General features: G+C 40.9%; 2 protein-coding genes across 2 annotated transcripts in view; both read right to left on the minus strand.

The window, feature by feature from the left end:
• The window catches only part of LOC308284040 (histone H1-like), a gene marked incomplete at both ends in the record, with an annotated part of 409737 nt that overhangs the window by 230687 nt on the left and 152328 nt on the right, over positions 1 to 26722 (minus strand). The window lies entirely within an intron of this gene.
• Positions 20778 to 23571, minus strand: LOC308284035 (uncharacterized protein). Its single transcript, XM_080724559.1, has 6 exons — positions 23338 to 23571; positions 22699 to 22862; positions 22144 to 22334; positions 21826 to 21919; positions 21383 to 21579; positions 20778 to 21068 (listed from the first exon to the last, which is right to left on the minus strand). Exons 2-6 carry the CDS (start codon positions 22755 to 22757, stop codon positions 20878 to 20880), a joined length of 732 nt encoding a protein of 243 aa, XP_080580685.1. The 5' UTR covers positions 22758 to 22862; positions 23338 to 23571; the 3' UTR covers positions 20778 to 20877.

Raw genomic sequence — 26722 nt, forward strand, 5'->3', positions numbered from 1 at the left:
CTCCTCTAGTTAACCCTTAAGTGCTGTTCGGGTCATTTTGACCCGTTTTACATTTTCATTTGGAAAAAAAAGGTAGAAGTTAAAAATGTTTCCACCTGAAACTCACTGGCCTTAAAGATTCTTCTGAGATGAACATGTAAAAAATATATTTTTGCACTACACCCATGCTACACCCCCCTCATATTTTTTGAACCTTAAGTGCTGTTCGGGTCATTTTGACCCGGAAGCACAGAAATACACAGTATTATGCCAAAACACAGACACACAGTCACCCCCACTTCTAACACCCCCCTTCCGAAGCCCCATTCCGAACCCTCCCCCCCTTCCTATAAGCATGAGCAATATTGCCCAGTATTAAATGAAGTAGTTTTTTTACATGGATTTCAGCTAAATCAGTAAAAACGCCTAGCTCTTTCAGTGTTTAATGTGATATAGCAAAGCAGAAATGCAAACATTTACCAAATATATCATATGAATTGTTTGGTATTGAGTCAAAGTCAATGTATCATGATGATTTGTTAAGTTAAAATTTATATTAGTGTTGTTTTTTTTAAACCAAATATCCACCGGGTCAAAATGACCCGAACAGAACGAAGGTGTAGTGAATCTGAACAGAACTTAAGGGTTAAAGACTTTTTCCCCCCTTTTTTATAGCTGAGACCAAGTCCCTTTGCTCTCGGTAAAAGGGGGGGACCCTGTTTCCTTATAAAACGGCTGCTAGTGGACCTATTAGTGAGTAGGCGGGCTCCAGCCTGTCAGGGTTTTATGAGGCGGACCTGGTCGGCCTATTAGTTCATGAGGCGGATTTCGGTCTGTCAGGGTCTTTCTACTTTCTTCCGCTCTCGAGTCCGGTGGGCTCGGGGCTCCGTGGGGGAGGGGCCACGCCGGGGGTGTGGTCTCCTGTCAGGCGGAGCGGGCGGAATTTGAGGGTGTGCGCTTCCGGGGGTTTATGTGACCCAAGAGGAGTGCATTTCGAGTAAATGACAGAAAACGAAAGGTTTCGTACGAAACCATGGTTTTCTTAGTTTAGGAGAAATGCACTCCTCAAACGCCCCTTCGCGCGCATTTTGCGTGCAGAGGAACGGTGTTGTTAAGAGGAAGTACACATGCCAGTCTCGCGCCTTATGCCCTCGGTTGGGGCGGGGCGTTTTGACTGGCATACCCTCCGACTTTGTCATTCGGGAGCATATGTGTAGCTCTGTATCGCACGCTAGGAGGCGCGATAACCCAAGAGGAGTGCATTTCTCCTAAACTAAGAAAACCATGGTTTCGTACGAAACCTTTCGATTGCTGAGTAAATTGACACACAGCCAGCATAATGAAAAGCGCTATATAAACTCTTGTAGCTCCTGCTATAGTAAATCTAGTTTAGGATAAAGAATGTAGCACAAATGGTCTCAATAGTGTGCGACTCCCTGCACGGTCCGTGTATTTTGCGGCCCTTTGCGTTTCAGTTTTATTTGTGTTAACTTTTAATTCAGAATACGGTCCAAAACAGTCCAAAACGGCCCGTACGGCCCGTTTCTGAATGCTGTTTGGAAGTGGCAAAACAAAACTTAGAATTAGGTATTGTAAGAACAAAATAAGACCCGGTTCGAGCTTCTCGTTGCTGTGGTTCAAAACAGAATGAAGAAGTCCCTGCCTTGGTCCGAGCGAGAAGCAATCGGTTTTGATACACGCTGCTCCTACCCCGCCCCCTCCCTCCCTCCCTCCCTCCCTCGCTCGCTCGCTCGCCCCTCCTCCCCCTTTCCCCCTCCCCCCTCCTCTCCCTCCTTCGCCCCGGAAGCAGTCTCCAACTTTCTTTGGTGCTGACCATAGAGTTATAATAAGGTCTTGACAGTGACTGTAGTGTCGGTAGCAGAACAGCTCATGAAAACAGGTTTTAAAAAACATGAACGTTTGAAACCATGGGTCGTGAGCGAGGAGGGGAACGCATGGTGGATTGTTTGTGTGTCGGTGTCCGTGGAGGCGGAGTGGAGCCATGGCAGCTGTAGGCAAGATCACGAAGGCGTGGAGCAGTGAGGAAGAGATGGCAGAGTCGGAGGAGGAAAAGGAAAAGGAGAGAAATGATTTGGAGGATTTGAATTTGAGAGGGCATGGAAATGAAAAGAAAAGAAAGAAAGATGAACAGACCGAGACGTCAGAAAGTGAAGAAGAAAAAGAGTCTATTGTGATCGGGATAAGAGCGGAGAAGCAAACGGACAGGATTTTTAGTGACGCTCAAGCGGTAGGAAAGTTTGTGGAAAGAAAAGTGGGCAAGGTAAAATCAGTAAGGATCACCAGGAGTGGACTTGTGATTGTGGAGTGTGAAGACAGAGAGCAGGCTAATAAAGCAATGAGGATTATGTCCTTTAATAAGTGCCCAGTGGATGTTTTCGTTCTAGAGGGAAAGCGAACGAGGGGGGTGATAAGTGGTGTGCCACTATCAGTGAAACCTGAGCAACTGCTAGAAGTGGAGGGAGTCTGTGAAGTAAGGAGGATGACAAGGTTTAATGATGGAAAACGGGAGTTGAGTAAGTCAGTGTGTGTGACATTTGATGGGGAGATGCCAGAACGAATATATGTGGAGTATATGAGTTACCGTGTCAGGCCTTACGAGAGAGCACCTTTGAGATGCTATTGCTGTCAACAGTACGGGCATGTCGCAGCCGTATGTAGGGGAAACAAAATATGTGGGAGGTGTGGGAAAGAGAATTGTAAAGAAGAATGTAAGGAGAATGAACAAGCAGCACAGTGTTTGCATTGTGGAGGAGAACATTATGCAGGATCAGCGAAGTGCCCTAAGACCGTCAAGGAAGTGAAGATACACAAGATGAGAACAGAGAGAGGAGTGTCATACGCTGAAGCAGTAAAAAGAGTTGAGGGACACAAAGAAAAGAAGGAGGAGGGAAAACGAGAACAGGAGGAAAAAGTGAACAATATCAGTATGGAAAAGACAAGATTCCTTGCTTTCATAGCGATGGTAATCAATTGTGCGGTGGAAATAAAGGGAAAATCCGAGAGGATAAAAATGGTGTTGACAGCAGCAAAACGATTCCTAAATGTTGTGGACGTCACTGGAGAGGATCTTGATAGTGTGTTGAGAGAAGAATTCATGGAGGCTCAGACTCAAGGTCTGGGTCGCTGAGTGGACAATGTATATATTGAGTGAGATCACTATGGGTGGACACTGTTTATAATTTGTACAGAGATGCACAAAATCGGGACATTGGACTAGTAGTCCGAAGAAATCAGTAGGTGGCGGTAATGCACATGTTTGTTTGCCATCCGCCAATAAACCCGAATAGAAGAAGAAGAACTTTCTTTGGTCTCCACTCTCCAACGACGGCGGGAAAGCTGCAGTTCTTCACAACTTCGGTTCATTATAATTGTTAACATGGAGGAGTTAGAGTACGTGTTATACCGAGGAAACCTGCGCCAAACGTTTTCCGACCTCGATATGACCACCACCAAGATTTCGCTGGTGTTCCAGGTACTGTAACTGTATGTTTTTTATGCGCCACGTTGTTTGCTTATCGTGATAAAATTAATCCATGGATTGTAGCTACCGGCTAAAAGCAGTGCTTTTACGGCAAACGCCATTACCACGGTATGCATCATACCCCTTAAAACAAATACGATGACTACGCTGTGTTTTGATCACAAGTGTCACTGATTTAGAATAAATAATGTACTGGGCCGAACCCTTTGTTTTAAGTTAAGAGGTGAGACGGCGATGCCTGTTGCTTGCATGCATGCAAAAGCTCATGCATGCATAGCGGGGTCCAACCTATGTTATCCAGGTTCTATGTTCCCCACCTCACAGCATTGTTTTGGTGAGGTTATGGTTAGGGTTTAGGGGTAGGTCTAGGTGGTAAGAAAGTGGGGAACATAGGTACGGGCCTACACTACACATACAATTGTGCCGCAGATCAAACTTTCTCAAATGTCATAGATGGCTTCATAGACTTGACAGCACTGTAATCACTGTAGAAATGTGTGTTTGAACCATCTCTCTCTCTCTCTCTCTCTCTCTCTCTCTCTCTCTCTCTCTCTCTCTCTCTATATATATATATATATATATATATATATATATATATATATATATATTAGACTGTAACCACGTATAAACACAGAAATTGACATCACTGCCCCCCATCACCCTGTTACTGAATAAGAGTTGATCATTGACTCTGCTCCTTTCCCCTTCAAATCTCTTGCCCAAAATATATCTAGATATGCTATTTTTGGTAAAATCACACAAACATTTGGTGGGTCCCCCTGTAGTAACTATGTGGATCCCATCGCAGAACTGTACCGTCATGAAACTGTAGGTCTACCTTTCCTATGCAAACTCTTAATAAAAGTCTTTAATCAATCAACCAGACTCCCTGACCTGTTAGTCATCACAGTGTTCTTTAAAGGAAAATTCCAGAATAAAACATATTAATCCTTAATCAGCCTTTTATCACGTCTGTACATACCTGGTATGATGGATTTTTATCATAGTCCTTCCAGTTTTTACTTCTCCTGGACTCCTCAGATCTCTCTCCCACAGCCAAAACGGCGGTCAATTGAGGTCCTCCAAAAGCGCTAATTTTCACCGCTGCAAAGTTACTTTTTTCTTCATAAATCTTCTATTTATAGTTCCAAGAGAGCCAGTAATCCACTGTTTTATCGCGGCTTGAGGGAAATGGCCGTTGTTTACATGATCCCAATAGTAGCACTCACAGAAGAAGAATGAAGTCTCGCGTCTTGCGTGATTACCGCGTCGTCTTTAGCTTTTTCTTTAGCGCAAATGAAAGCTTTCTCCTGGAGTTATTACAGCCAGTATGTACACAACAAGGCATCGTGGTATATATATAAAAAATAAGAAAGCAGAAGAATATAATCTAGTTAGTCTGTTGATCGCTAGAATCTAGTAATATGAGTGAGAAGGATTCACAAAGCATTTTAACGGACTTCCTGTAGTCATAAGGTAATTCTATTACCTTTATTTATTTTTATTTTCCTCAATACATTTCTTCGATTTTATTTATTATTTATTCGTGGAATTACTAACAAAATAATTTTGACATTGTAGGCTACATTGTTTACAATGTAGCCTACATAGTAAACAATGTAGGCTACAATATAATCACAAAATAATCGTATTTTCCTCAAGACATTCTGCAATGCCTCACCAAATAAACTTTAGGTAAAAATTACCTCATGACCACAGAAACGTGTCTTTCATGAGGTACTTTTTACCTAAAGTTTATTTGGTGAGGCATTGCAGAATGTCTTGAGGAAAATACGATTATTTTGTGATTATATTGTAGCCTACATTGTTTACAAATAATAATACACGTCAAAGTTATTTTATAAGTAATTCCATGAATAAATAATAAATAAAATCGAAGAAATGTATTGAGGAAAAAAATAAAATAAATAAAGGTAATAGAATTACCTTATGACTACAGGAAGTCCGTTAAAATGCTTTGTTATGAATCCTTCTCACTCATATTACTAGATTCTAGCGATCAACAGACTAACTAGATTATATTCTTCTGCTTTCTTATTTTTTATATATATACCACAATGCCTTGTTGTGTACATACTGGCTGTAATAACTCCAGGAGAAAGCTTTCATTTGCGCTAAAGAAAAAGCTAAAGACGACGCGGTAATCACGCGAGACGCGAGACTTCATTCTTCTTCTGTGAGTGCTACTATTGGGATCATGTAAACAACGGCCATTTCCCTCAAGCCGCGATAAAACAGTGGATTACTGGCTCTCTTGGAACTATAAATAGAAGATTTATGAAGAAAAAAGTAACTTTGCAGCGGTGAAAATTAGCGCTTTTGGAGGACCTCAATTGACCGCCGTTTTGGCTGTGGGAGAGAGATCTGAGGAGTCCAGGAGAAGTAAAAACTGGAAGGACTATGATAAAAATCCATCATACCAGGTATGTACAGACGTGATAAAAGGCTGATTAAGGATTAATATGTTTTATTCTGGAATTTTCCTTTAAGGCAGTGGTTCTCAGACGTTCATCTGAAGGACCCCAAAATTGATGCTTATAAAGGCCCATTCCCACTGGGCCAGATAAAATCTCTTTCTCCAGACAGATATTTTCCCATTCAAAGTGGATGGTAGATACAGAATACAGACTTTTACTTCTACTCCACTACATCTCGGATCCAAATATTGTACTTTTACTCCACTACATTTATTTGAAAACTTTAGTGACTATTTACTTTGCAGATATACATTATAATATTATAAAACATACATGAACCACATTAGCCCTATTTTATACCATGGCTATTTGAAAATATCCAAGTGAGCTTGTAGATCTGCTATTTTCAAACATTTTGTACTTTTACTCTTGGTACTCTAAGTACATTTTGATGCCAGCACTTTCATACTTTTACTCAAGCACATTTTGAATTCCAGACATTTACTTGTACAGAGTATTTCTATAGTGCAGTATTGTTACTTTTACTTAAGTAAACTGAGTGTTGCCAAATGAAACCATTTGGTTCTATTTGTACATTCTCAGAGTTACAGACACCATAAGGGTCCATTTGGTTCCTAGCTAGCCATCTAGCTGGGTGGGGACCCCCTGCAAAGTACCGCTGGGGGTCCCCAGACTTTGATAACTAATGGTGTAAGCATTAATGGGAATTTTCATTCTTTCTAAACAGGTCATTCCGAGTACCATATTCCTTACGGATCGCACAAACACGGCCATCTTTGCAGACAAGGAAACAAAAAGTTTTCCTGCCTATAGACTGGTGCATCTTGGGCACTATGAGGTAGGCTACATTCAGTATTTGTTTGTTACCAGACACCCTTACAAACACATTGACTAAGAAATACAGGGTTAGGGTTAGGTGCACATGGGGTGATCACTGCCTGCCTCCTGTGAATTGTTTTATTTTTGTTTATTTTTTGTTCTCTTTTCTTTATCCCTGACTAGGTTCATGGTAACCCGGACCAAAGTCACCAACTCCCTCCACCCACGCATGCTGTTGGGTTGCCATTTTCCTTCCAGCGAGGCAGGCCCTCTTCTGCTGCTGCTTCACCAGCACCCTTTGAAGCAGCAGTGGCTACTCCACGAGCCAGGGCCAACCAACCAGCCAGATCATTCGTTAGGTTAGTTATATGTACTGAATCTAATATAGGCCAGTGTTTCTCAAATGGAGGTATGTGTACCCCTAGGGGTATGCAAAAAAGGTATTACAGGGAGTACTTGAGGCGAAATAGAACATATTTTACTGTTGTGTTTAATAATAGATTAAAATATGCTACTTATATTTTTTTAAGCGATGAAAGCCACTTCCAAGGAGTGGCTTTGTGTCCCATGTGTGTCCCCCACGTCCATATATGGTCATTTGAGTCCAGAATGAACAGGTTTTATCTGTCCGTAAATGTGTCCCATATGTGTCCCCCATGTCCATATATGGTAATTTCAGACCAGAATGAACAGGCTTTATCTGTCCTGTACGTCCAGAATATGTGTGTAGTGTCCGTCCCAGTCTGATTGGATGATTAAAAATGTCCAAATACTTGGACTGGTCTAGGATTGGTCAACCTTCACATGACAATTCGGCCCTCCAGATAAAATCATTCAGAATTCTGAAGCTCTAGAACACATACCGCTTCACTTTGAACCGAATGTATATACAGAGTTCATAGCTCTAGAACACATAGAATAAAAGTTTTTCTATGTGTTCATAGAAAATCAAATCAAAAAAATCTATCTAGAGGGCCGAATTGTCATGTGAAGCTTGACCAATCCTCAAAATATCCAATCATCAGACCGGGACGGACACTACACACACATTCTGGACGTACGGGACAGATAAAACCTGTTCATTCTGGACTGAAATGTCCATATATGGACATGGGACACACATATTGTTTTTGAAAAAACCTATTCATTCTGGACTGATATTCTGGACGTACGGGACAGATAAAACCTGTTCATTCTGGACTGAAATGACCATATATGGACATGAGGTGACAGACATTTTGTTTTTGAAAAAACCTGTTCATTCTGGACTGAAATGACCATATATGCATATGGACATGGGACACACATTTTGTTTTTGCAAAAACCTGTTTATTCTTGACTTCACCGCTTCAATAAAAAAAATGTTCCATGAACAAAGGATCTCACACTGTTCTTGCTTAGCAACTCACGTTTTATTCTGTTGGAATAATTTGTCTTTTTATGCCCAGGCCAATCTGGATTGGGCAGATTGTGGACGGCAACCTGTTCACCCAAAGGACGCTGGAGATTCGCCTTGCAGAGGCCGATGCAACCTTGGTGGGCATCAAGGCTAAGTTGATGGCCATATTGGGCAGTGATGAGCCACTGATCCTTGTTGACAACAAAGGATATGAATACATGGACTCAGAGGTTACACAAAGTAAGTTGTATGTATGGTCTGGCACTTGCTTACAAATAGTGGATTAAAGTGAATGACGATAATTTCAAATATACTTAATAAATATTGTCTGCATGGATTAAAGTTCTCAGTCACCACGACTTTCAGTCTTTTGGATCTCATAGAATTCAACATGTCTTCTCTAGCAGCATGTGATGCACCGAAAATAGACAATCTATATTAGCTTACAATTGACTTAGGACTTGGTCTAACAAAACCTGTTAAGTATTGAGACTTAAATTTGCTTTAATCCATGTGTCTGATTCCCAAAGGCGCAGATTATTGGGATTCCAAGAACAAGATTGTCTATTCCTTGACTTACACGGAATTTCAACAGCTACAGAATGGAAGGATGGCCAAATTGAGGTAATCCATTTGACATCCATTTGACAGTTTGCCTTCAGGCAAAAACACAAATGTGTAATTTTTATTCCTGTGAACATAACTGTTTATTATTTTCTATTCTGTTTTTTTCCGGTCAGCATAATTGTAAACAAATGTCATAGGTTGAAACGTTTAATTATAGAAAAGCTAATTTCCAGTGCACCATTTGGGAAGGGGAAATTTAGAATCCTATTTTCTTTTTCCTCATTCAAGGAGAGCACCCGAAGTCCCTTCACCGCAAGACATCAGTGCTAGGATTTTTCAGGTGAAAGAAGCAGCCGAGGGCCTGCAAGGTGTCACATCTGCACTGAACCAGCTGTCCGATCTGGCAAAGATCACATGTACAGCAGCCAGTCTGCATGAAGCCTTCACCTGTGAGATCTGTCATGGTATGTATAATATATGCCAGGGGTTTTCAAAGTGGGTGACGGGGCACCCTGGGGTGTCGTGACGGCAGTCCAGGGGTGCAGCAAGATCATTTGATGGTATTTGGAATTCATTGAACTTGAAGTACAAAGTTATTTTCAGTCAGTTCTAACCACAATGGCTATTATCTCAACGTTTTCCTCACAACATAATCACTAAAATATCGTCACTGTCGGGCAAAAACCTTGTATCCAAGTTTCAAATGTGTACGTCTTTTGGTAAAGCAAAGCCCTGCTTCATCATACAAGACTGTCGCACAAAACTAGTGACAACAGCACATCTACAAGCACACAACGCCTCGCATCGTGTGCTTGTAGATCGGCTGTTTTCACTAGTTTAGTACATTTTATAGCTGATAAATATAAAATGAACGGTTTTGGACATACAAGGTTTCCACCCGACAACGACAATATGCTATAAATTTAAGGTGCTGGGAGTGAAAATTATAATATAGGGGTGCCTTGGATTAAAAAATATATTTATGGGGTGCGAGACAAGAAAGTTTGGGAACCCCTGATATATGCAACTGTAGGTTGCATATATTCAAAATCCTGACCTAACTAAGTATTCAAAAGATACCAAAAAATGTTACCATTTACTACTGTATCAATTCAAACGTGTTCCCGTCCTGTAAAAAGTAAACACAAAAAGGGTTTCCTGTCTGCAATGTGTTAAGCTCATCTGTGTGATTGGGTCCTGGTGTCTTTCATCTTCCTCTTAACAATACATTTAAGAGAAAGTACACCAGTTACTATGGCTCTGTGGTGGGCAGGTGACAAATACTTGAAACAGACTTAAATGTATGTATTTGTGAATAAATGTTTTCCACATCTATGTATTATTTGTTTTTAATCTACAGGTACAATGGAAGTGCCCATGTTTGCAACCTGCTGCGACTTCATCGTTGGATGCGAGACATGTGTGCGTCAGTCTACCTCAACTGTGTGTCCGAGGTGCCAGGTAGAGGGTTTGCAGGCTAACGTACACCAGCTTAAGGGGCTTGATCGGGTCTTGTCTGCCCTCAGGAACACACAGACAGAGTAAGCTTTGTCATTGAAGTGTCCTGAAACAACCTGTGTTCTGCACCCACCCATCTTTATTGATTGATTGTATTTATCTTATTTTGTACATCTCCAGCATGCATAAGGTCTCTTGCAACTTTGTATAACAAGTCAAAGAGATGCACTTTATTCTTCTTGTTTAGTTTTACACACCTGTTCAATGTTTTGTGTAGAGAAAAGCTGAGTTCCAAAGTTGTGTTTATTTTATTTTATTACTATGAAACCTAAAGAGCACTAAAGGGGGTGGGGTCACATTTAATGTTCTTTGCACAGTCTGTTAAGTTGTACACACCTGTTCAATGTTTGGTGTGTAGAGAAAAGCTGTGAATGACATTTCAGAAGTCTTCTATAGTCCATGGGCCAGACGGGTTGTCGGTATCAAAAAGGTGGCAAAGGTTACCATGCATTTTTGAAAAGCTCTATATCTGTAGATTATATTTTGGTATGATAACCCTTTCTTAGACTCTTTTCTTTCTTCTTTTTCTTTCTTTCGTGTGTCATCATCAGATGTCCAGATCAGTAGTGTTCAGCCACGCCCTCGTCTCAGGTCCCACATCGAAAATGGCCGCTGGAGTTGGTGTCCCATTAACTTTACATTACAGGGAAAAAAAGCAAAAAGATTATCTGCTTTTAGTAGCATAAGAGGGGTCAAACTAGGGGTTTGTCATGATGCCGAATCCATTGCAAGCATTTGTTTTGTACAAAAAACATTCCTTTGGGCTATAAATGATGCATGTATGGGCCATGAATGGGCCATGTAGGGGTCTTCTGAGGCCATTTATAGCCCAATGAATGTTTTTTGTGCAAAACAGATGCTTGCAATGGATTCGGCATCATGAAAACCTACTACTTTTTTACCTTTTTTAATCCTGTAATGTAATGTTAATGGGACACCAACTCTAGAGGCTGATAACACCAATTTAGCTGTGTCTAAGAAAGGGTTATCATACCAAAATATAATCTACAGATGTAGAGCTTTTCAAAAATGCATGGTAACCTTTGCCACCTTTTTGATACCGACAACCTGTCTGGCCCATGGACTACTACTTTCTGTGGGCGGCAATGGCCCAGGGGTAGAGTGGCCGACGGATTCACCAGATGGTAAACGCAAGGTTACCAGTTCAATCCCGGGCCCCCCCTGAGTTGTTGTCGAAGTGTCCTTGAGCAAGACTCTGAACCGCTAATTGCTCCCGGTGTGCAAGTTAGTGCCTTGCATAGTTTACTCTGCCATCGGTGTATGAATGTGTGTGTGAATGTGGTTCTGAGCCTAAAGGGCTCTGTATAGGTCACTTTAACAGTGTCCCTATTCTGGGGAAATTGCCAATCTACAAGCTCGCACCACATTGTGGTGCATTGTGAGCTTTCAGTGTGATTTGGCATGAATGGGGAAGATGCTTGAAAAGGAATCTGATTGAGGATTTGTTTAATGCTAAACACACTTCAATTTCTTTGTTTTCCAAATGTTCCACATCAATGTGTTCTTTGAAAATCAATATTTTTATTTTATTTTGTGATGTGATGTTCACCTTGTGGAAATGGCACTTTAAAAACAATTGTTTTTACCTCAAGTTCCACATGAAGTTCAGCTTGTTCAAAGTACATTTTTCCTCAATGATGGCACAATGTTTACATTTTACAATTTAATGTTTTACATTTTGATAGGAATAAATGTTATATTTGCATTTACTCTGCCTCTTCATTGACTTTTCAAATCACTTTGTTACCATTCCTCTATTACTAAAACATAACACAAAACTACATCGAGACATAATTCTCACCCAAATAGTGCATTAAAGTGGTTATACTTAAATGTAATCGTAACCGTGTTCATTTCAGCAAACTGGTCTAACTAAAACCGTGACATCTGGTAATCTGGTAGTGATGCACTGGAGTTGCAGTTGTTTAAGATTGTTTATTGCAAAACTGTTATTTGCAGAACTGTTAAAGGCTTTACAGAAACACTTAAATTACTTTTATAAACAAATTACTTAAAGCAGGGGTCTTTAACAGGGGGTCCTTTTAATCTGTGATAGGAAACCTTTTTCTCCTTAACCCATATTCTGAGAAATTTAGCTGAAAATAGACGATCTACGAGCTTGTAGATCTGCCATTTTTGGCAAAGAGGTTTTGTGTAGAGGGGGAAAAAGAACAGACTAAGTACATAGTGAAAGGTCCATTTATTGCTTCATCTTTCTCTCAGCTAATGGGTCCTTGGCCTGAAAACGTTGACCCCTGACTTAAGTTTACTGCATCTTTGATAATTACAGGTCACTATGTAATAAGTCAAACACATCTTCTGGTGCTATCTATAAGGGACCCTACAGGTACAATGGAAGTGTCCATGTTTGCCACCTGCTGCGACTTCATTGTTGGATGCCAGACGTGTGCGTCAGTCTACCTCAACTTTGTGTCCGAGGTGCCAGGTAGAGCAGGGGTCTTCAACGTTTTCAGGCCGGGGACCCCCAAACTGATGGGGAGATGGAGCAGGGACCCCCTACCACCTCGTAGGGTGGGGGGGTCGGGGCTACGACATATTTTTTATTTTAAACATGTACAAGTTACAGCGAGCAGGGTGGGCCGTACCACTACCATTTCTAAACATACTACTTATTAACTGAGAACCAATGTCAATAATATCAACAATCTGTCAGTTGCATAGTAATAATGTATTCAAGCTATTCAAAATGGATAAAATCATGATATATTTTTTAACATAAATGTGAAAAAAACAAAAAAAAAACATTTTTTTAATTTTTTTTAAGAATAATTTCGCGGACCCCCTGCAGTACCTCCGCGGACCCCCTAGGGGTCGCGGACCCCCTGTTGAAGACCCCTGAGGTAGAGGGTTTGCAGGCTAATGTACATCAGCTTAAGGGGCTTGATCGGGTCTTGTCTGCCCTCAGGAACACACAGAGTAAGCTTTGTCATTGAACTGTCCTGAAACAACCTGTGTTCTGCACCCACCCATCTTTATTGATTGATTGTCTTTATCTTATTTTGTACATCTCCAGCAGGCATAAGGTCTCTTGCAACTTTGTATAACAAGTCAAAGAGATGCACTTTATTCTTCTTGTTTGCTTGTTTAGTTTTACACACCATAAATGGAAAGGTCCATTTATTGCTTCATCTTTCTCTCAGCTAATGGGTCCTTGGCCTGAAAACGTTGAAGACCCCTGACTTAAGTTTACTGCATCTTTGATAATTACAGGTCACTATGTAACAAGTCAAACACATCTTCTGGTGCTATCTATAAGGGACCTAACAGCATCTTTAAATGGGTCATAATAATCGTGAACCACATTTTGGTATAGAGACAACAGTTCAAACTGAGAACCAAACTCTCTTTCAGCCCGTTGTCGGGCTTCTTCTGAGGGAAATGGATCACGTCCAAAAACGCTTTCTCTTTTTAAGGCTGACCCCAACTCCTGTTGGTACATGTCGGCTGCAACGGCACCAACAGGCAGAAGGTCTTCTGGAACTTTAGCAGGACACCCGCCTTGAGCCAGTCGATTTGGTACTCCCCTTCCTTTAGAAAAATGTGGTGAGATTTAAGTGGTTACTTACATTCAACTAGAAAAGTCCTGCTTCTATTTTATAGTCGGTAATGGATTCAGTTATGAGAAAGGCATGATCATAATGCAGATAGTAAAATTCAATCAATCAAACCTGGGATTCTGTGTTCGTTCCACGCCTGTACGACATTTTCAATGCCAATTCTGGCCATGAGGCATGTCAGGTTTGAGACACAGTACTTTGAGGTGTTGTCCTCAATGTCCAGCTCTTCTTGGTCCTGCAGCTGTACCAACGCTCTCTTTAAAGGGTAGTTGACTCTGGCATTCACCTCTGACCACATTCTCTCTATCACATGGTTCTGTGCAGGTTTTAAGAATAGTGTCAGTCAGTCTTACATCATTGGAAATGCTTATTCAGTGTGTGTGTGTGTGTGTGTGTGTGTGTGTGTGTGTGTGTGTGTGTGTGTGTGTGTGTGTGTGTCATCTATCTACTTTACTTAATTCACCTTTGTAGAGGATGTCTGACGGTAGGGCAGCCTCTGACGATTGTGCCTGTGTTCTGACAGCTTTTCCTGGACGTACAATGTCAGATAAAATTCTTTCCCGCAGTCAACGCGAACCTGAATGAATGAATGAACGGATTATTTTAGTCTTAACCAATGTACAAGTTTAAAAATAGACATTACAATTGGTTTAAAACAAACAAAAAAATACTCTACCTGGTCCCATAGTCCATCAGAAAGCACAGCAGGTCTGAGGGAAATCACAAACATACAGTATAACTATTATACATACAGCATTATTTGAATTCATAGATCAAAATAAGAATTTTATAATGTCAAAACTGGATCAATAATGGTACAGCTGGAAAAATAAACTGTGTGTGGTGTCATTTATTTAATGTCATTAAAAAGTTACATTTGTCTTTCACAAGTGTTTTGGAACCTTACACTCAATAGTTAAATTATTATTAAACATCTGCATTCATTTTGCCTGTTATCTCTCGCCAATACAGCATGGAATTGTGGACAAAATCATATCCAACAATAACCAAATGTTCTTTAGTTTTATCTCTAAGGCTAAATCTAACTCTCAACACAAAGGTGGTGTGGTCCCCAGGTTGATTCTTAGTGAGGGTTGTGATCCCTGAGTCATAATCAAACCCCTGCTTTAACCAATAAAGCTGGGAACGTGTTTGTTTACTTACCATTTATTACCATTACTACTATCAAGGCAATAAGTGTTATTTTACCTGTACACTTCCTCATAAATGATGATGTTGTTCTTTATTGGCATGGTGGAGTGACCGACAACCTTCTTGGAGAAACCATCTATAGCCATTACATGGGTAACTCCGAACATGACAAGCTTCTCGTTCTGATCAATATGCAGCTTGTGGCCCATATATTCTGCATGATATGGTATAGGGTTGAGATTTCGGGCACCCTAAAATATAAGAATAACATTATTATACAACTTGATAATCCCCACAACATCATTACAGCGTCGCCCTCCCATTGATTGATTGATTGATTGATTGATTGGTTGGTTGATTGTAGAATGTATTAGGAGTTTGCAATAGAAACATTTACATGACAAATCACTGGTACACGGTCAACTTAAAGGAGATCCTAGAAAGCCGAGGCTTATTTCCACAGGAACCAAACTAAGTATCTCATTATAACATTGAAAGACAAACAAATTGTTTTCTGGCTAGGGGAAACACTGTTATAATACATTTTTATTGAAATATTGAAAAGACATTTGCCAGTAGGCCTACCTGCTGTCTTGCAGTATGGTAGGGTTGATGAATACTTCTTAAGACATTGCCCACTCTGACTTCAGCAGCTTTAATCCCCTTTGATGATAGATACCCAGTCATCATTTTTCGTCCAAACGACGTCCCAGTCTAGGTGGAATAATATAGTGTGTGAAATACATTTATATAACTTTAACATATCAACAAGTTTCCGTGGCAGTTTACTGGATAGAAAAACTAGGTTGACATCAATATAATAAATGTTTTGTTTTTGTTTTTCAATAATGAAAATGCTTGATGGTTTAGGATAGCAGCGTACTTCATTGGCCTACTTCAACTTCTTAAAATTCAGTGTAACTGCAATTACGTCATAGTCACATATAGGAGCAGTTGCACTGCTCATTAATATAATAATAATAATAAACCTACCTCATTTATACCTTCAGCGACGGCAAGTTCAAGTTGGCTATCCGAACAGTAGTCCCTCACAAGCCCCTGCCGAGCACACCACCTCCGCACATTCCTGTCGGAAAAACCCCGTGCTATGCCAAACTGTGCACATAAAGCAGCGGCGATATCGCCACAAGACATTCCATTTCTTCTTTTGTCAGTAATAAAATCTGCATGTTCATTCAGCGACATTTTGAAAACATGTAAACAATCAGTTCAGATCCTGCGCCTAAGAATGTCCTAGCAACATATGATTGGCTCTGATTGGCTCTACGTCTGCGTAAAGACGTAGCACGTTAGCGCACCGTTTGCGCGATGACGTGGCATGTTGTGATTGGCTTCTTTTCATTTGTTCTAAACTTTATTTAACACTGGAAAATATAGAACTGGAACATACAGATAGATAGATTGATTGGTTGGTTGGTTGATTGATTGATTGATTGATTGATTGAAGAGTTTATTAGAAGTTTGCATAGGGAAAAGGTAAAGTTTCATGACAATACAGATTCACTGGTACACGGTCAACTAAAAGGAGATTACACAAGAAAGCCTTTAGCTTGTTTAAATTGAGATCCTTTTTTAAACTCATAACATTGAAAAGCATACATTTAGAACACAGTACTCTGCAGACAGTAGCGTTTAAATGTCACAAGAGAGACCTGGAAATACTGACTCAAGGAGGATTATGGGAATGCTTAAGATTACAATTACAATTTGAAAAATGTGAAATATCAGTGCAATATAATAATGTACCAGACTTCATCAACAGTAGCAATCAGGCCTGGAAATTCCTCATTTTAGGGTCAAGGTCACTTGGTCTTTGGTGTTGTCCATTTTCTGAGGGCAAATGCCCAAATGACAGGGCAGGAAGGCCATAGAATGAAAAAAGATTTTAGTCTATTCAGATAATTAATTGAATGTAAGGGTTAAGGATTTAAAATGTTATATGCAGACTATCCGCATTGAAATAAATACGTTACAATCTGATTCTCAGCCATACCCAAATCAAAGTCAAGGGGGATTTGAGAATTCAGAATCTCAACAAGACAACAAATAGACACTGGTGTCTACATCAGGGGTTTTCAAACCGATCTACAAGCTCCCAATGTGTTATAACGCGTCACCGTTGTGACCTTGTAAATCTGCTATTTTTGGTAAAAAGAGCTCATCAAGTCAGTCCAACTCACAAGTGGTTAAACTAATTAAAGTGATATTGATGAGTATTATGAAATTATTCTGTGGCATCCCTGGACTGGCATCAAGGCACCATAGGGAGCCATAGCACCTATATGTAGAGACCAGGGAAAACCCTGGTCTACATATTGACAAGAAAGAGACAGCAGTGCGACAGTCAGCTGGGGCATTAAGGCCACTGTGGCCTCAGAGCATGCATGCCTTTCTGTCAGACATACAGTTAAAGCTATGTATTTCTGCTCTATGATGAAGCAAGCAGAGTGGCAGAAGACCCCAATCTCCCATTGACCTATTGGATGCTGGTGTCAGCAGTGATGATAATGATGATGAGAGGGAAGGGAAGAGGATGAAGTGGAGTTTGATGAGATGAAATCATGTAGATTACTTCATCTAAGCCTAGCCGAGCTATGAGGGCCATAGGGCTCTGCGTAGCTCCTGTTTCTATAGCATGAGGCAGCTTGGTGTACAAGTACACCCCCTGGACATGATGCTAGTACAGGGGAAGTTGGGGAACTCAAATTAAGATGGCTTATATTGCACCCAGCAAAATACCAAAAATCCAAGCGCCACAAAGGAAATATATGCATGTTTTTTGCTGGACGTATACAAAATATATAACAAACATATTTCCTATGCACGTACAGTATGCTATTTATATACCCTAAACTATATTTGCAGCAGTTATTCTGCATAATACTTTCCTGAAATGTTGCCGACTGCAACTCTTTGTTAGTTGCAACTGGTTGCAAGTTAGTTGTGTTGCGAATCATTGGTGTGGACTGGGATCAATTACAGTAACATCAGAGGTTCACTGGGGTCTGTTTTGCTTTACTGTAAGCCCCATGCATGTGTTTTCAATTGCAGTTTATTATAGATCAGTGGGCCTGAAAACTCTAAAGGTAACTTTATTTGTAATGGTGCTAGAACAATATAATATACAAATATTCTAACATACAGTATATATTATTGGTATGACCATGACAGGCTGCAGACATGCCACAGCCCTGGCCCTGCGAGTAGCCCTGCGCTAGTATCTTAGACCTGGTTTACACTGACAGCCTGAATCTGGACTGAATTAGATCTGTGCCAGATCAGATCTACAAGCTCCAATCTGATCAGATCAGATCTACAAGCTCCAATGTGTTGACACATAAATATGATCTGATCTGGCACAGATCTAATTCTGACAGCCAGTGTAAACCCTGCCTTCAGGATTTGACACATCCAAAAATGTAATCAGGGAGAACAGACAATCAAAGGCAGCCCTACATGAGAGGGTGAAGTAGTACATTTATATATAACTCTTTCAGAGCTCCAGTTAGGTTTCTTTAATGTCACCAAAATATGTGATTGACCTGTTACAAAGTGATTTGAAAAAGTAAATAAAGAGGCAGTGTACTTGCAAATGTAACATTTATTACATAGAAAATGTAAAACATTAAATTGTAGCATCAATGAGGTAAAATGTACTTTGAATAAGTACTGGACAGAGCACTGTAAACATTCACCATCACTGGGGTAACATGCAACACTGAGCCTAGAGAGCTCTGTATAGCTCACTTTAGCAGTGTCCCTATTCTGGGGGGGAAGAATTGGCAATCTACAAGCTCGCATCACATTGTGGCGCGTTTCAGAGTGATTTGGCGTCAATGGGGAAGATGCAGGTGCCCAATGAAGTATGTTGGATTAAAGTGTTCAACCTTTTATATTGTGATGTGATGTTCACCTTGTGGTTCAGCTTACACTAGCTTGGTTTGAAAATGTTTCTTAAGTACAAAACATACAATTTTACATTTTAGGCATTAACCCGTTTCGACACCAAACACACTTTGACAACAACTCTGGGGAGCCGAGGATCGAACTGGGAAACCGGTCAATCTGCCAGCCACTCCATCCCTGGGCCACTGCCGCCCCCAAGGAATAAAGTAGTCAATTGAAATGTCAATCACAGCTTTTCTCTACACACCAAACATTGAACAGGTGTGTACAACTTAACAGACTGTGCAAAGAAAATTAAACATGACCCCCACCCCCTTTAGTGCTCTTTAGGTTTCAGGTTTCATACTCATAGTAATAAAATAAACATAACTTGAGACTTAAATTTGCTTTAATCCATGTGACTGATTCCCAAAGGCCCAGATTATTGGGATTCAAAGAACAGGATCGTCTATTCCTTGACTTCTACAGAATTTGAACAGTTACAGAATGGAAGGATGGCCAAATTGAGGTAATCCATTTGACAGTTTGCCTTCAGGCAAAAACTCAATAATGTAATTTTTATTCCTGTAAACATAACTGTTTATCATTTTCTAATCTGTTTTTCGGTCAGCATAATTGTAAACAAATGTCATAGGTTGAAACTTAATTATAGAAAAGCTAATGACCAGGTGCACCATTTGGGAAGGGGAAATCTAGAATCTTTTTCCCTCATTCAAGGAGAGCACCCAAAGTCCCTTCACCGCAAGACATCAGTGCTAGGATTTTTCAGGTGAAAGAAGCAGCCGAGGGCCAGCAAGTTGTCACATCTGCACTGAACCAGCTGTCGGATCTACATTTTAGGCATTAACCCGTTTCGACACCAAACACACTTAGACAACAACTCTGGGGGAGCCCAGAGTTGCCCAGGATCGAACTGGGAAACCGGTCAATCTGCCAGCCACTCCATCCCTGGGCCACTGCCGCCCCCAAGGAATAAAGTAGTCAATTGAAATGTCAATCACAGCTTTTCTCTACACAACTTTGGAACTCAGCTTTTCTCTACACAAAACATTGAACAGGTGTGTAAAACTAAAGAAACAAACAAGAATAAAGGGCATCTCTTTGACTTGTTATACAAAGTTGCAAGAGACCTTATGCCTGCTGGAGATGTACACAATAAGATAAAGACAATCAATCAATAAAGATGGGTTGGTGCAGAACACAGGTTGTTTCAGGACAGTTCAATGACAAAGCTTACTCTGTCTGTGTGTTCCTGAGGGCAGACAAGACCCGATCATCTTAAGCTGATGTACGTTAGCCTGCAAACCCTCTACCTGGCACCTCGGACACAAAGTTGAGGTAGACTGACGCACACATATTTGACATCCTACATTGAAGTCGCAGCAGGTGGACAACATGGGCACTTTGTACCTGTAGACAGTGCAAAGAAAATGTAATGTGACCCCCCACCCCCCCTTAGTGCTCTTTAGGTTTAATAGTAATTAATTAAACACAACTCTAAAGGACAACTTTGTTTTTTTTACAACAAGGGTTCATATTTTAGATTGTAATCAGAGAAAAGAAAAAGTGAGTGTTAAAATGTTTTCATTTGATTCGTTCTATTGTTTTATCGCATTTACTGTGCTAAAATGTGGGGCATGCGTACGCATGGGGGCATGCGTACAAGTGGCTAAATATGTCTTTTTAGACAAAATAAGACAGCAGTTCCTTTCAGTCCAAAACACTTCTAGCCCCCATCCATCTTGGGAATGGGCTTATTCTGTGTAAAATGACATATTTAGCCACTTGTATGCATGCCCCCAACCACTGAAATAATCTCTAAAACAATAGAAATAAGTAAATGAAATAATTTTAACACTGACCTTTTATATTCTTTAATTGCAATCTAAAATATGAACCCTTGTTGTAAAAACCTAAAGTTGTCCTTTAAATCGAACTCAGAACCTGAGTAACATATTAAACCTGTTCCATGTGCTTGAGAGAAGACAAAACACTGTCAAGACCGTTGACTGGGAGTAGTTTGGCGACGAAGTTAGCTTCTCTGCACAAAAGACAATGATTTGCATTCAACAGCCATTGCCGCACACACGCTCTGCATCCAGCGAAGGACTTGCAGCATGCAGCATACATGGGCGCTTCCATTATGCCTGCAAGATTTCAAACAAAGAATACATTGATGCAGAAAAGCATTTTAGTAATTAACTCAAGTCTATTGCACTTAGAACTGCCGGCTCACTAATCTGAAGACACATCTATTCAGATTCCACCTGAGCCGTAGCACTTCCCTAGCCTCAATTTAGATGGCATGTTATGTAGAAAGATGTCATAGCATGTGTACCGTAATATGCATAACTTTAAAGTAGATATATATTTATGTTTAATTCATGAAAAAACGTCCCATCTGGAATGGGTTAATGCCTAAATGTAACATTGTATATTTTGTACTAGAGTAGACAAGTACCTTTACAGACGGGGCAGGCAAAGGCCTCTTCCATAGGGCCATGCAGACTGGTTACTGTGTTCTTGATCTTTGCCAGTTCAGACAGCTGGTTGAGGGTTGATGTGATGGCTGGGATGCCCCGAGCTGCTTCTTTCACTTTGTCAATTTTAAGAATGATGTTTTGTGCCCTCATGCAGGCTTCAGGGACAGACCTTTGGCTGGAACAGAATAGAAGTAACAGTTAGTGCACACCACAACAAGTGCACACCACAACAACTGCTTTTTTTACAGTCAATTATACAGTCAACCTATGATATATTATTTGTTTACAATTAATACACTGAGACTGCCAGTGTACACAGATTGGAAATAAAAGGTTATGTACAAATTTTAACGAATAATTGAAATAATAATTTAAAACTATTTTTTTGCCATGGTTTTTGCCTTCAAATCAAAAGGATTACCTCACTCTGATCATCCTTTCCTTCTGGAACTCCTGAAACACATCTGCAGCCACGGCATAGATGATCCTGGTTCTCATGGTCCAATAACGTAGACCTTTGGGAATCAGACAATATTTATTATGTTCTATATTTGAAAAAGCCATTAACCACTTAAACCCCAGCATTGGCTCACAACGCGACGCATTGCATTGTCAGCTTGTTGATCAGCTAAGCTATTGTCAGAGGAAGCTTTCCATTCAATAAACAGAAAAGGTCTAGTATTGAGCCCTGAGGGACTCCAGATGCCCATATGGGGTTCGAGTGATCATACACACTTACTTCTTGACTCCTCATCATCAAGAACTTCTTGATGTTTGCTGTTCAGCAGGACAAGTGGCTCATCGCTGCCCAATACAGCCTTGACCTTTGCGGTGATTCGCTCAACGCTGGCATCAGCCTCCACAATGCTAATTGAAACCTTCTTAGCGGGGAACAGTTTGCCGTCCACAACCGTTGACACACAGATTGGCCTGGGTAGAAACATCATACCTGCATTTACAATCCCAGTAATACACATACACTTATATGAATGAGGTAAGATATACACAGCATACAGTATATTAGTTATATGCTGATATCCATTTAGGCCTAACCTATACTGTACATACTGTAAGCCCCTCCCAAACAGCAAAATGTGTTCCCGGCCTGAATGGGTTAAGGCCTTGTAAGACCCCCAAAGAAAAATACCATTAATGCATCAAAAGTAACCAACAGACCATGCTAAAATGAGCTTGAGATTGTAGATCTGCTCTTTTCACAATATTCATCTGTTGAACAGAGTCAAACAAAGTTGGGGGTCGCAGTTCACACCCAGTTCAAACATTATTAACAAACCTGGTGAATGTTTTGGTTGTTAACTTGGCCTTCTTGGCTGTTGGAGCTCCAGCAGACATTTGAGTTGCTTCAGTGGGCACTGCAGCAGCAGCAGAATAGGGCCTGTGCTGATGACCAGCAGTAGCGTGTGTGGGGGGTTGGCCTTGCAACGGGTCACCATGAACCTAGTCAGGAGGGAGAAAAAAAGAAAATAATTACTTAAAAAAAAAAGATTCACCGATGTGTTTGAAAAGGTGTCTACTAACAACACATCTCACAAAATACTGAAAATCAGTTTCCCTAGGGGAATCGGCATGAATTCAGAATCATGAAACAAAAAATAATAATCTGACCCCCACATACTACATATAGCAGCAGTGGCTCAGGGGTAGAGTTACAGGCAGATCGGTCGAATGGGTACCACAAGGCCAAATGGGTAACACAAGGTTGCCACTGAACCCCTCAGACACTGAACCCCTTATCGCTCCAGGTTTGGTGCCTTGCATGGTTTCCTCTGCCATCAGTGTGTGAATAGGTGAGTGTGATACACAATCTCTGTGAAGAGCCTTGGATAAAGGCGCTATATAAATGCACCATTATAGCAGAATAAAATGTCAGTTTTGCTTGCATAGAGTTCAATAATGCTTTTCTGATACTAACCTCGTATTGACAACGGTGTTGCAAACGAATGGTTGCAAAACGCCCATTTATCTCTGGAAATATGGCTCTGTTTGTGTGATCAGTGAGGTAGAGGCGACTGGAGCCAACCTTGGACAATGGAGAAAAAAATGAAAATGTAAAAAAAATGATAATAATAATTCGAATCTTATGCAGACGCAAAGGCAGTAAACCGCAGCATTCCCATTAAAATGCATTGGCAGAATCGGCACTCATAGGTAGAATTAAAGTGTGGTGAGACTGTGCCCTAAGCATGTTTTCACCAATTAAAATTAGTGTAAATTAGTGATATAAAATGTCACATTTGTTATTGTACTTTCTAAAATGGACCCCTTCCTCTCAGTCTGAAATGTTGTTTCAGGTCCAATTATGTCTGCTCGTTTCTTGGTGTCATCACTTACAATTTCACTTGCATCGAGTTATCTCTCCTAATAAAGCCAATCTACTACACTCAGCATTTTTCAAAATTTTGTTTTTAGATATAGGGCTAGGGCTTAACATCATTAAGTCAGGTGATCAAAGCCAGCATAAACTGTCATTATATGATCATCTTTGGTTTAAGACTGTGGCTGTCAAAGTTTTTCAGATATCTATTAGCTAACGGCTCTCTATTTGAAAAGATACACCGGGGACCCACATAAGAGAAGATTTTCAGTGATTCTAATCCACTTTGACGTCGTATAGGGTGTGCCAAATGTAGTTCTGGAGCGGCCATTTCGTGGGTAAACACAGCCTTACACAAGTGTTCTGGTTAGACTATAGCAATAGTTCTATGCAATCAAACAATTGAAACACATGTGTTTTTGACCCAAGAAATGGCCGCCAAGGACTACAATGACGTAGCCGCTGGCACACACTATACCCGAACCGCATCTCTGGGACCACAATTATTGTAAAATATTATTACTCCTCAAAAATGTACAAATGGAACACTGGAGTTACAGACCAATATGGTTTAATTTGGTTCCAAATCCAAACTAAACTAGGCAGCTGTTTAACTAGTAGCTAACATTCAATGTTGATTGGCTGAAACAGTCCACATGTAGCCTACCAAGTACCAACTTCCTAGCCTGGCGGGGCCCGACGTTATATTCTGTGTTCATTCCTTCGACTGTGGAAGGAAATAATGAACACAGAATATAACGTCGGGCACCGCCAGGCTACCAACTTCCATGCTTTAATGAAAAAAGTAACATAGTCAACACATTACATCATGGAATCGCTTGGTGCGCTACCGCTGCTCCGGTCGAAGAGCGTTAGCTTTGAGCTACATGCTATCGAGGCATGACTTCGCAAACGTAATTTACATACAAAAAACATACAGTTAAGGCGCATTTCCACTGCAGGGCCAAGCCAGAACCAGAACCAGAACTTTCCAGAACCAAGAACTTTCAAGAACCTGTGAAGTTCCAGAACCAAGTTCTGCTTTTGTTTCCATATAACCAGACCCAACCGGGAAGCTCCACTGGTCAGCCTGATTTGGCTGAGACAAAACAGCTGGTCATTTTAACAGCAGCACATTCGGGAATCTAAAATCTAAAATAACAGCTGTATGTAAATACGTATATTATTAGTTACTACTTTCTGAATAAAAAAATAAAAAAACAATAGAACGTTCAAACAAGCTGCTGACTGAGCGTTTGGTCGGTACGCTGCCTTTGCTCTAGGGAGGAAAAAAAGCATCTCCCTCTCTCTCACACACACACACACACACACGCGGCGCGCGCGCGCGCGCACACACACACACACACACACACACACACACCACACACGTCACAGCACGGCTCGGCTGCTGCCTCGCGACTCGGGAGTCACCAATGGACGGGCGAATGTAGAGATGCGTATCTCCACCGTAGTTTGTTGTCTGTCTATCGACGTACATTTTCTTTATTTTTGCTTGGCACCGTGTCTGTCTGCTTGTGCACTCGACACTCATTTCAGAAAGACGACGGCGACGGAATTCGTTTGAAAATCCTTAGCTCCTTCTGGATATGGCGTCGCGTCCATAGTGTTTCTGTGTTTCTGTCTGTCGGAATAGGATTTTAAAAATGACGCTGTTGTGTTGTGAGAGATTTCTCCCCGTTCTCCTCGGTGTCGTTACCTCCGCTCGACCAATCGAGAGCAGGAGCGCTGCTAGCCCCGCCCATAGGTTCCCAGAACTCAAGTTTAGTTCTACATCAGGAGCAGGACCTAAAAAAGGTTCCAGGAGGTTCCAGGAACCTTGTCTGGAACCGGGCCGTTCGCAATGGAAACAAAACCAGAACCAAAAAAATAGGTTCTGGTTCCTGAAAGTTCTGGTTCCACCTTGCAGTGGAAAAGCGCCTTTAGTCAGCTATAGTAGGCCTACCTGGAACTCATTACATATCTCCTCGGCACTCATATCTCGGTCCAAAAAGGTACGGTGTCGGTTCCCTCGGAATAATACATATGAGCAGGGGGCTTCCATGTTTACCTGCTACGACCGAGAACTGCGAGAAGAACTGCAGCCACTTTTACCAAGTTTAGCGCCGTTGGAGACTGGGCCTATGTCAAGTGAGCAGCATTAAGGGAGCAGCAATAAGACATCCGGTTGACGATCTATTCAAAATAAAAGTATCCCTGAGGAAATTGAAAAATGTTGAAAACGATTAGGTAACGCTTTATTTTACAGTACGGTAATTACCGGTTAATTGATTGATTGAAGAATGTATTAGAAGTTTGCGATAGAAAAAAAGTACAGTTTCATGACAGTACAAATCACTGGTACAAGGTCAACTAAAAGGAGATCCTAGAAAGCCGGGGCTTATTTCCACAGGAACCACACTTTAAGTATCTCATATAACATTGAAAGACAGACGGATAGAACATAGCACTTTATCTAGGATAATATCAGTTTCAAAAGCAAAGGTAGAAAAAAAGAGAAAAAAAGGGGGGGGGGGGGGGGGGAGCATGGGGGCTTAGTCTATTTACAAGTCATGGCAGCTGTCTGAAGGTGACTTTTCATACCAATTTTGAAGGAGGCTAGGGATTTGCTCTCCTTTAGGGCTTGAGGAAGGGCATTCCACATGTTGATGGTGTAGCAGGAGAACGAGTTAGACCCTTGTTTAGTGTTAAATCTACGTTGATGATGATTAGTGGAGCTGCCTCTGGTGTTGTGATCGTGAACATCCTTGACCTTTAAGAAGTAGTTTGTCAGGTACTGGTAATTACTGGGTAATTACCAGGTACTAAAAAAACTAGACACTTAATTACTAGGTTTATTACCTATTACCTGGTAGATACTAAAAGGTAATTACCAGGTAATTATCCTACTCTATAATTAAGGAGAGCAGTCAGTCAGTCAGTCAGTCAGTCAGTCACAAAATGGATTATCTATTCACTCGCTTCA

Source organism: Nannobrachium achirus, assembly GCF_963921795.1.
Source record: "Nannobrachium achirus genome assembly, chromosome: 4".
Lineage (NCBI taxonomy): Eukaryota > Metazoa > Chordata > Actinopteri > Myctophiformes > Myctophidae > Nannobrachium > Nannobrachium achirus.

What these genes read in the sequence shown, in the direction of transcription:
- LOC308284035 (XM_080724559.1), bottom strand. Translation starts at nt 22,757, where the DNA reads ATGTCTGCTGGAGCTCCAACAGCCAAGAAGGCCAAGTTAACAACCAAA. An exon ending in ACAACCAAAACATTCACCAG is followed by an intron (nt 22,335 to 22,698) that starts GTTTGTTAATAA and finishes GTTTCTACCCAG; the next exon opens with GCCAATCTGTGTGTCAACGG. An exon ending in TGATGATGAGGAGTCAAGAA is followed by an intron (nt 21,920 to 22,143) that starts GTAAGTGTGTAT and finishes TGATTCCCAAAG; the next exon opens with GTCTACGTTATTGGACCATG.